We start from the raw sequence: 10,045 nt of genomic DNA, 5'->3' as shown, positions 1-10,045 counted from the left end.
CTAAATGTGGGTATACTGCCTCTGCCAGAGTTCAATGGGGGAATATTAAAACATTCTATAATACTCACTTCGTCCCAAGATAAGTGAGTCAATACTTTTCCACACGGGATTTAAGAAAATGAGGTTTTGTTAGTAAAGTGAAAAGTGAATAAAGTAAGACAGTTAATAAAGTAGAGAGAATGCCAAAAACGGAAATTGCTCACTTATCTTGGGACGTCCCAAGGAGGAATGTGAGTCGTTTATTATGGAGTATACAAATTCTTGAGTGGTCTAATTTTCCAACCGTTTCATTTTACAAAGAATAAAGTTCGATGATACTACTAACTAAATAGTCGAGATCTAATCATGAATTATTTATTTGTTTCTTGAAATAAACTGTGTATTTATATAATAGGCGATATATTGCCTTTTTTTTTATCTTGGACTCAGAAAAATTTTATGTGAGGATTTTGGGTTGAATATAGGTTATTTATTTGAAGTGAATGCTATTTGTTAATAAACAATTTTGGGTTGAATGTCGTAATATTTTAACGATAATGATATGATATAGAGTGATTCCATAAATATATTCAAACTAGTGAGTTTGCATATGGTTTTTAGAAAAATTTATTAGTTTTTAGAGTATACTCCTGTATGATATTCTTTGTCATATTTTTTACTCCTACTTTTTTAGATCTTCCGAAGCCAGTTAAAAATAATTTAGATTTTATGCAATAATAGGTTTTTATTCGTGTTTTAGTATTCTACTAGTACTAGGTACTTGATGTAAGAAATAAGTTTTATTTGGCAATTTAGATTTACATTTACTTTTTTTCTTTTATTTCTTTTTCTCAAAGTACGTTAAACGATATAAGCATAAGTCATCTCTACTAAATTTAAATCTTTTAATACGTTTAATTTAACAAAGTTAGATTTTTTTTGCTTCATTTTACTTATAATTAAATAATACTATTAAAATAGGTAAAGTATAAATCTTGTTTCAAAAGTAACAACAAAGTAAATTACTTATATTTTTACAGAATTCTTGTTACAAGAGATTCTATAGAGAAAATGTACTTATTTTGTTTCATAAATATTATTTTTAGAATTTTAATTATATAGTTCTCTTTCTGCTTATTATTTTTGATAATGTATTCTACTGCTTATTTACATTTCCTAATCTCTATAGACTTAATCTGATTTTAGTGGATGACCCAAAATAGTACTAATATTTTTAATTTTTCAAAAAAATATTATCAAAAATAAGATTGCAATGGCAGAGATTCGCATAATAGGTTGCGATCATATTAACAGCATTAATAACAAACGTGGAAGAGAATTATTGGGCAAGAGCCGCACGCAATACAACGAACGCCGGCTATGCTTCGCCTAACTGCCGTCGAATCACATTTATACCTAACTGAAGTCATAATCAAAATTTTTTTAGGAGGGAAGAGCTGTAATGACCTGAAATTCTGTAACTCAGAAATTAGTTAAAATTTATTAGGTTTTTGAATACCATATTTAAGTTGTGAGGTGTGTAGGATTTTAGAAATTGAAATAATTTGAAAAAAAAGAAAAAAAAAGAAATAAGAAAAGAAAAAGAAATTGGAAAATGGAATTGAGATTTTTTTTATCTCAATTCACCCACTTACGAACCTTCTACACACACTCACTTGGTAGCACTCACATCTCACTTTTTCTACACCCACACACCGTGACACACACACAGCCACATTTTCCTCCGTCGGCGAAGCTGCTCCAGCAACCACCGTCCTCCGACCACTCTCTGACTTTTCGTCTCTCTCCGTCCCAAACTCTCTTACGCTGCACGAACACAAATAGGACGCCCTCCGTCTCTTTCTCTGCGTCACGGCTGTCCGGCTGCTCCCTGCGCCACCATCGCCGATTTCCGGCTGGAGTTGTCTCCCATTTGTGTAAGCAAGTCTCTTACACCTCTTATTTATTCAATTCCTTCTTCACTTAAAGCTATGGTTCATAATCAGGTTTTTCCCTAATTTGGAATTCAAGTAAATTAGTTGCAAATCTGCAAAATCTGACCTTTTAATTTCTGCCTCCTTGCCTAGAGATAGTTGGAGAGATGATACAGGATGAAATGTTTATCTTGATGCGTGAATGTTGTAAAGCTTATGATTCTTCTTTTGGTTTGAGAAAAATGCATATTTGGTATAGGATGTTTTGGGAATTAATTATAATGAATTGAACATGAGATGATTGGAGCATATAGTTGGATTACCTTAGATAGTAGGAATTTGGAGTTTACAAGTTGAAATTATGTTGTGGTGAAAGAAACAAAGGAGTCAGTTTTTATTTCATGTTCTGGCAGAATTTTCCAACTTCAGTTAACCAAGTAAACGATCTCCTTTTCTTACCAATTTTTAACTGAACAAACTTTCATGTGTCTTCTGCCATGTGGCCAAAATTCAGCTCCAACGAGTCAAAATGAATTTATAATGATTTTTGTAATGGGACTGCGCTGTTCTGCTAGGTTTGGGTAAAATAGACATTTATGGCTTTTATTTTCATTGGGATTACGTTGAATTTTGACTTCTTGGTTGTCCGGATTTGTACTTGTTCTGTAAAAATCTTAAGACATGATCAAAGTCGAAATGCTTATGTTTTAACCTTATTCTTTTGGACAAGTGTATTAAGATATGGTTGCTAATATGAAATATGGAAGGAGAGTAGTTTTGACTAGTCTAATGTCTTGTGGGATATATGCATAAATATTATGAATTAAGTGAAGAGAGATTTTTTTATTCAACCACTAGGAAGTGAAAATGAACTAGCAATGAAATGTTTGAGCTATGTGCATTTCTGATACTTCAATAGTTTCTTTTCTATTCTGTCAATGTTTCCAGGAATGTTTCTAATTTGTTTGAAAGGGGAAAGTAACATGCTTCTAGACTTGTAGTAATGAGCATCTGTGACAATATTATTGGAAATAAAGTGCATGTATACTTAATGACAAGAATTCGAACAGTTTGGTTGCATAGTATAGTCTTATTTCTTTTTGGCATCCCAGTGCTATCTCCCAGCATAAAAGTCAAACTATGTACTACTGAAGTATTCTCTTTTAACATGATACCTTCATTGTAATCTTATTTAGATTCACGATTCAATATCCTCTTGGGTATGCTTTACTATGCACGCATTATGATTTTCTTTCTTCACGCTGCATTCTGCAACACTTTAGTCTATATAACTTCAGTAAGGTAATATCTATTTTATTGAGACTGAGATCTTTAAATTTTATGCAAAAGAGTTCTTAACTCTGAAGTTTGAGTATAATTTTTCCTTTAACATAATTTTATGAAATTAATTAAAAACCATTTCATGTATATGGTCTTAATTTGCATGACATGATCTTTCTGTTCTAAATAAACTTTCCAGAAGCGTTCTTTGACATGCTTCCTCTTTGTTGGTGAACTCTAAGCCATTATTATCTGCTAGAAGCATGGTCCATAAACAAATAAATTGGATATCATAGCCCTTAGAAGTAACTAAAGAGAACTTGTTTTATGCTTAAGTTATTTTTGGTGTTGTGTTGATAAGAATTATTTATTGAAAGGTAATCCTGGCCCGAGGGATAGCACGGGCAAGGAGAAGGCGAAGGAGTAAAGTGATCTAGTACGACATTTTGGATTTTGAGGTAGTATATTCTACATTAGGTCTTAATTCCTGAATTAAGTTACGTGATTGCATATAGAATATTGTGTGTTAATCGGTGATACATTATGTGATCTATATATTTGCTTATGACGTGAAATATGTGAATATTGGATATGTGATGATATTGATAGAATTGGAATTTATCTGTTTATTTGATATGATATGGTGTGAAAAGAAGTTGTTGATCTGATTTGTTAATGATTATTGGAAATAAGTAATTTGATGAGAAAATGAATATAAATGTGGCTTGAAAGTTCATGAGATAAATGTGGAAATTAGCATTAAGGTAAATGAGATAAATGATATATGCCTATGAAATGTATACTTATTTGATTTACATGTGAAGATGTCTGATCTGTATGCGTTGATATGTTATGTCGGAAATTGTCAGATATAAAGTATATTTGATTGTGTTTATGCCCCGTGCTTGAGTGTATTCTGTGGGTACAATTGGCATGCCATAGGACAGCAGCGCTGCATTATCTGTGATCTCTCGTCTTCTGGAAAACCGAAGCGATGATCGTTTGTTATCTGATGGGCCCTTATTTGATCTGTCTGCACCCTAATGGGTGGTCTGTGCGGCGTCCTCTCGAGGACCATGACCGCGTCTGTATCTGATTCTGTTTCTGATATGGTCCGCGTACCCTAGTCTATCGCTAAGCACTTAAAGGGGCTATATGTGTTTGAATATGTGAAAATATTGGTGATCTGCTTGCTTATGTGTTGTATATGTATTAGTGGTTGGATAATATTGCTATATGTTTCGTGTTTCACTCGATTATTGGTTTTATGTAATTTAGCTTACATTCTCATATGTGATTTATGAATTTGATACGTGATTATGAATGTGATAAACTTCATTAGGTCAAAGTTTGACGAGATAAATGTAAGATTTTACTATTGTTTGTTTCTGATATTAAGTATATGTGCATGGATATGACGATGTTGGTTCTGGAGTGTTTCGTAATCAATAATAGTGTAAATGTATAGGTTGCATAACGTTTGCTTAACTCCGAAAATTAGGCTCTAATGTTGAGTATGCTACCGAGCTTGTTGAAGCTCACCCCCTTCTTTTCCCCTGCAGATTAGGCTATCAGACTAGCTCATTTGCTTTTGTAGTATAGCTGCTGAAGTCGGGTCACTAGCCAATGTTTTGAGTTTGGGTAATTCTTTTGGATTTGCTAGTTGTGGCATGTATAAGAAGTGTAATATAATTGGAACAATTTAGTTTTCATACAATTCTGGTAGAAATGTATATTTTTACATCCAGGTTGTATCTATCTATATATAGATGTTATATTGCAGTTTTTCCGTTTGCCAAGTAAGGAAAAATTAATTAATCTATAAACAAATAATGAATCCATGATTTTCTATTAATTTGATATTTGTACCAAAAGGTGACGTAACTTATTCGATTATTAAATTAATCGGGTAAGGGGTGTTACACCCTCGTCCGCCGCCGCGACCTCGACCGCAACCCCTTCGCTCCGGCGACTGCAGCCACCATCACAAATCCGGTCGACCAAATCACAGCTAAAACAAGATTTAGCTCTCAAAGCAGTGAGCATCATATCAATGAAAATGTACGTAGAGAGTTTCTACACATTTCCGCTTTATACAGAGTGAGAATTAACATATGAAGCAGTTACCTCTTTCTCTACTTTATTTCAGAATTGAGGTCAGCGCCGGCGCTCTCACTAATTTTGAATTGCTTGATCTCTTGAGATCAAGAGGGGCAGGAAAGGATGCCTCACGAGCTATTGCAACCGTATCTCAATCTGAGTTCAAGGTTGGGGATTCCTATTTATGATCATCAACTTATGTTACCACTTCTTTATTGCATCTCTCATATCTTTTGTTTTTCGTTTAGGTTTTTGATTATTTAGAGGGGACTGTTGCTTGCAATCAAACAAGGGAAATTATCAATAACTTTGTTGCCGAGTGCCAAAAATTTGACCTTGCAAAGGCAGAGATTCTTAATATTGTGAATATAAGACCAAGAAATGAACCTGAGCTTTTCCCGGTAATCTCTATCATTTCTTGTTATTAAGTTCCTTATGTTTTGTTGTGTTGTTGAATTGTCATTCCTACATTGTTTTTCAATAAATAGCCGTCCACATCATTATATTTATCAATGTTGTATGTCCACTTATGTTGAGTTTTCCGATCCAAGTTATACTGAAAATTGGTTGATAAGTGTGATCCTTGGTTCAAATACTAGATGAAGATGTTATTCTGAATGAGTTTAAGATGATATGGTATCTTGTCTGTTTGTTGTTGTTTAGGTTACTCTGTTTTCAATACATACAGTTCAGTGCTGTTGCGAATTTTGCATCTATCCCAGTTTAATTTTGAGGGAAATCAGTGGTTTGGAAATTTGTTTCTGATGCCTTACACTTGAACTTTAGATTCACATTGGCTAGCTAAACCAATTATTATTATGATCTCATGTGCTTTGTCACCTGGAGTTTGGAGTATTTTATTTCAGATAAATTACTGGAATCAGTTTAGGACGATCTGGTATCTTGTCTATTTGTTGGTGTTTAGGTTACTCTGTTTTCAATACATGCAGTTACACCACCATGGCAAATTTTACATATACCTCAGTTTAATTTTGAGGAACATCAGGGGTTTGGTGATTGGATGTTCACACTTCACACTTGAACTTTAGATTAACATTGGCTAGCTCCACCGAATTAATCCCTCCGTCCGCCAATTAAAGACACATTTTGACTCGGCGCGGGTTTTAAGAAATTGTTTGACTTTATAAAGAAAATGAGTAAAAAAGTTAGTGGAATGTGAGTCTTATTTTTATATATTTATTTTATAGTAGAATGAGAGTGGAATGAGTAAGTGGAGTATAAGGTTACTAAAAGTGGAAAAAAGGTAAATGTGTCTTTAAATGGCGGACACCCCAAAATGGCAAAACGTGTTAGGTTTTGGCAGACGGAGGGGATATTATTTATGATTTCATGTGCTTTGTTGCCTGGAGTTTGAGTATTTCATTTGTGATCATTACCTAGAATTATTACGTTAAGAAAGGGGTATTGATAAATAAAAGATGTTGAATTTTGTAAAGTGGAGTTATACTCAGCTGTGTGCATACAATGTTATGTTCACTGATGAGCAGTCTAATGAAATTCGGGTTGGGGGGGGGGGGGGCTCTTGGAACTGAATCAACTTATCTTATTCAAATGTTAGGATAACTTGTAGATTCAAATACCAAATGGTAAGCTGGTGAACTGTTAAGTTCTTTTCAGTATTTGTATTCCTGGTCACAAGATAGTGATGTGTTTAGGTTAAATTTTGAACCATCAGTAAGTCTATATCAGGATTCGGATTCATATAGTAATTCTCAATAGAAATGGAGGAAATGTAAACGAAAAACATTCAAGTTGGGCTGTCCATGTTTTTTTTCTAAACCTCTAGAAAACTTTCACAATAATGATAGGGGATTGGGACATCCTTTGTTAAATTATGAGTTGGTTTCTTTTGGAATATAACAAGACAATGTTTGAATAATTTGTGCCATGGTGTTGTTATCTTAGGCTATTCTTTAACAGACAGTCTTAGAAGTCCAATATCGTACTTTCTGAGCACTATTAATGGCCTAACAAATTTTTGCTTGTTCATTTTGTTTTTTTCCCTTTCGCCAGCTCATCGAGGAATGCGAGTCACGTATGGAAGATAAGGCTGAAGAGCTTGTAGAGATCATCACAAGGATATTGCCACCTCATCCGTCTCAGGTGGATGAAGCAAACGAGGAAGCTGCTGAGGGGGAAGAAGAAGAGACCGAGCCTGATCAGGCTGCTGAAGGGGAAGGGGAAGGGCAAGAAGAAGAAGAAGAGATGGAGCCTTAACCATACTACATACTAGTATACTTCTTTTACTACCTCTGCTTAATTTCTTTAGAGCATTAGCCATGAATTCTAGTTAGTGTAAGAAGGAAGATGGTAGTGTGAAATTTTGCCCAATGACTAATCAAATTAACAACTGAACTCTCAAGAGCCAATTACTACATCAATGTCAAGTTATTTTTTGTGCTTTTGCAAAGCTAGTGATTTCTCTTTTCTAAGTTTTGCACAATAATAATTATACTACTAAATTTGTCCACTCTTGCTACAAATTTGATTTCATTTTAGGATAACTTGGGTTTCGGGCTGGACGGACCAAATTGTGCTGATTAAGCCCGTAGGCTTGCCCGAATGCATCACAATTAGTTGCATCTTGTTCTTGTTTCTTTTTTAAGTAGTCCATCTATCACCTCCTTTTGTCCCATAAAAGGTATCCTGAATAAATGCTACTCATAAATCTTATCACTGCAATAACACCTCACAAAAATCATGTACCAAAAGAGAGTTAAAAAAGAAAAACTCAAACAAAATCAGATATTTGCAGAGAAAAATGGAATTAAAGCTCCCTTTCTGACAGTCGTAACTCAAAAATTACATTCCCAAGACCCTTCTCTGCTGCTAAAAAAAGTGCAAAAAATACAAAAGCAACAAATTCAGTAACTAAAAAAAAACTAAACAACAGATTGAGCTAAAATCTATGCAGGTTGTTGTTAGACAGGCCAAATTCCAGCACCATATTCAATCAGTTATTCAACATTTGTTCTATTTTTTTTATACACATCCAAAAAAAGAAAAGAAAAATAGTACTACTAAGGCATGAAGAGCTTATTTCCACACTTGCATCTCCATGCCTCTGGATAGTACTCCAACGGCATACTCATCCCCGGCTGAATCGGCACGTGCACCTCCCGCATTTCGATCTGCACGACGGCGGCCACGACCCCGGCCCCCCAGCCTCCGCCGCTCTACCTCCGCTGCGTTCGAAAATTTTAAATATATTTTAAAAAATTGTTGAAAAATACAAGCTGTACATATAAATTTACTTAATTGGCGAGGAGGGGTGAGGCCTAGAGCTGAGGCGGAGGAGAGAAGGGCGAAAAAAGCGAGGGTGGCGAAGTAGAGGGCTAGCTGGCGGCGGCGGCGGAGCACGGCCATCGCCGGAGTTTGAGTGAAGATCCAGCAGCAGTAGGAGAAGAGGAAGAATTATTGGGAGTGAGAGTGTGACAGTGTGAGAGTGGGAATAATATTAGTACTATAATAAGGGGAAAAAATAGGAAATGTATTATTGGTGAAATGAAATGAAATGAAATGAAATGAAATGAGAGAGCGTTGCTTGTAAGCGTGCGAGTAAGTCCAAGTCAAACAGACATTTTACTACCTTCAACTGTGTGTGAATAGGTATGGATATAGCAACCTTCTCTTTTTTAAAGTACTAGAACTCGTGGAGTCGGAAACAGTAACGCATCGATACCGTCGAAAGATAAAGACGGTGGAGCGGGTGTCGATGACCCTTGCAGCTAATTTTAGAATTTCTTTTCACCGTTGATGTCAAACCGTTGTCGATTTTTCTTGCTTAGTATGTATTGTTATTTCAACTTTATAGTGACACTTGAAATTATTCAATTAGAAAAATGTTGAAATTTTCATAAATATTGGGAAAATGAATCATAATTTAAATATGCAAAATTAAATGTGGCTGCTTAATCTATTTATGGTAATTGCCTTTTATGGTCTGTATGCTATTTTCCTTTATGAAAGGAAAAAGTGAATGAAAATAAACATAGGAAGAAATAATTTTTGAACGATCATGTTTTTGCGAGTCATGTTATAGGGAAGAAATAGTACGATGTAACTTCTGAAAAAAATTAGTCGTCGATGTAATTGGCAACGAATATCTTTTTTAAATCTATTAATAAGAATTTCATTTATTTTAATTTATTATTTGTGCGAATACTTTGAAAAAGTTAAGAAAATAAGAGCACATTTAGGCATAAATAACAATAAAATATATTGGAGTAATTAATCGTTACTATCGATTCGATTCATTGTGTAATGCATTAGAAATTAGAAGTCTAATCAAACTGATGTTACATACTTACATTATTATATGATAAGATTAACGTAGGCCTCTTTGGTAATAATCAATCCCGGCCCTACCACATAAGGTAATGTGTCCTATCAAATGATCAGTGATCGTCTATTTAAAAATTTTAAAATATAGATTTTGTTATTTTATAGTATGAATATAAATTGACAAGGACCAAACAAATTTTTTTTCCATGTTGACTAAAAACTAATATTTCGTCATTTTATTTAGATGTATGGGTGATATTTCTCTTCCATTTTTATAATCTTATACAGTAGAAGATATAATGATCTAAATTTTAATTATTATTGATGATAATTTATCGAAGTTAATAAATTAACTGATAAGATCAATAAACCTCAGTTAAAATAAAAAAACATTAATCGAAGCATAATTAGAGATTTGTACTATATAATAGTTTCAAACGTTTTAC

The 10,045-nt window shown here is 34.0% G+C and overlaps 1 protein-coding gene across 4 annotated transcripts; it reads left to right on the top strand.

Annotated features, from left to right (window-relative positions):
• Positions 1–1,644: 1,644 nt before the first annotated feature.
• LOC121787036 lies at positions 1,645–7,725 on the top strand. Of its 4 annotated transcripts, XM_042185633.1 has the most exons (7): positions 1,645–1,916; positions 3,572–3,652; positions 4,757–4,835; positions 5,070–5,255; positions 5,344–5,461; positions 5,543–5,695; positions 7,329–7,725. In XM_042185633.1, the coding sequence occupies exons 4-7, from the start codon at positions 5,248–5,250 to the stop codon at positions 7,530–7,532; spliced, it is 483 nt and encodes a 160-aa protein (XP_042041567.1). In that variant the 5' UTR covers positions 1,645–1,916; positions 3,572–3,652; positions 4,757–4,835; positions 5,070–5,247; the 3' UTR covers positions 7,533–7,725. The 4 variants fall into 4 exon arrangements, with proteins under 4 accessions (XP_042041567.1, XP_042041566.1, XP_042041569.1 ...); XM_042185632.1 differs by lacking the exon at positions 4,757–4,835; XM_042185635.1 differs by lacking the exons at positions 3,572–3,652; positions 4,757–4,835.
• Positions 7,726–10,045: the final 2,320 nt, after the last annotated feature.

This window comes from Salvia splendens, chromosome 22, assembly GCF_004379255.2.
Source record: "Salvia splendens isolate huo1 chromosome 22, SspV2, whole genome shotgun sequence".
NCBI lineage: Eukaryota > Viridiplantae > Streptophyta > Magnoliopsida > Lamiales > Lamiaceae > Salvia > Salvia splendens.
Note: the sequence above shows the minus strand (reverse complement) of the source record. Positions and strands in the feature narration are given on the sequence as shown.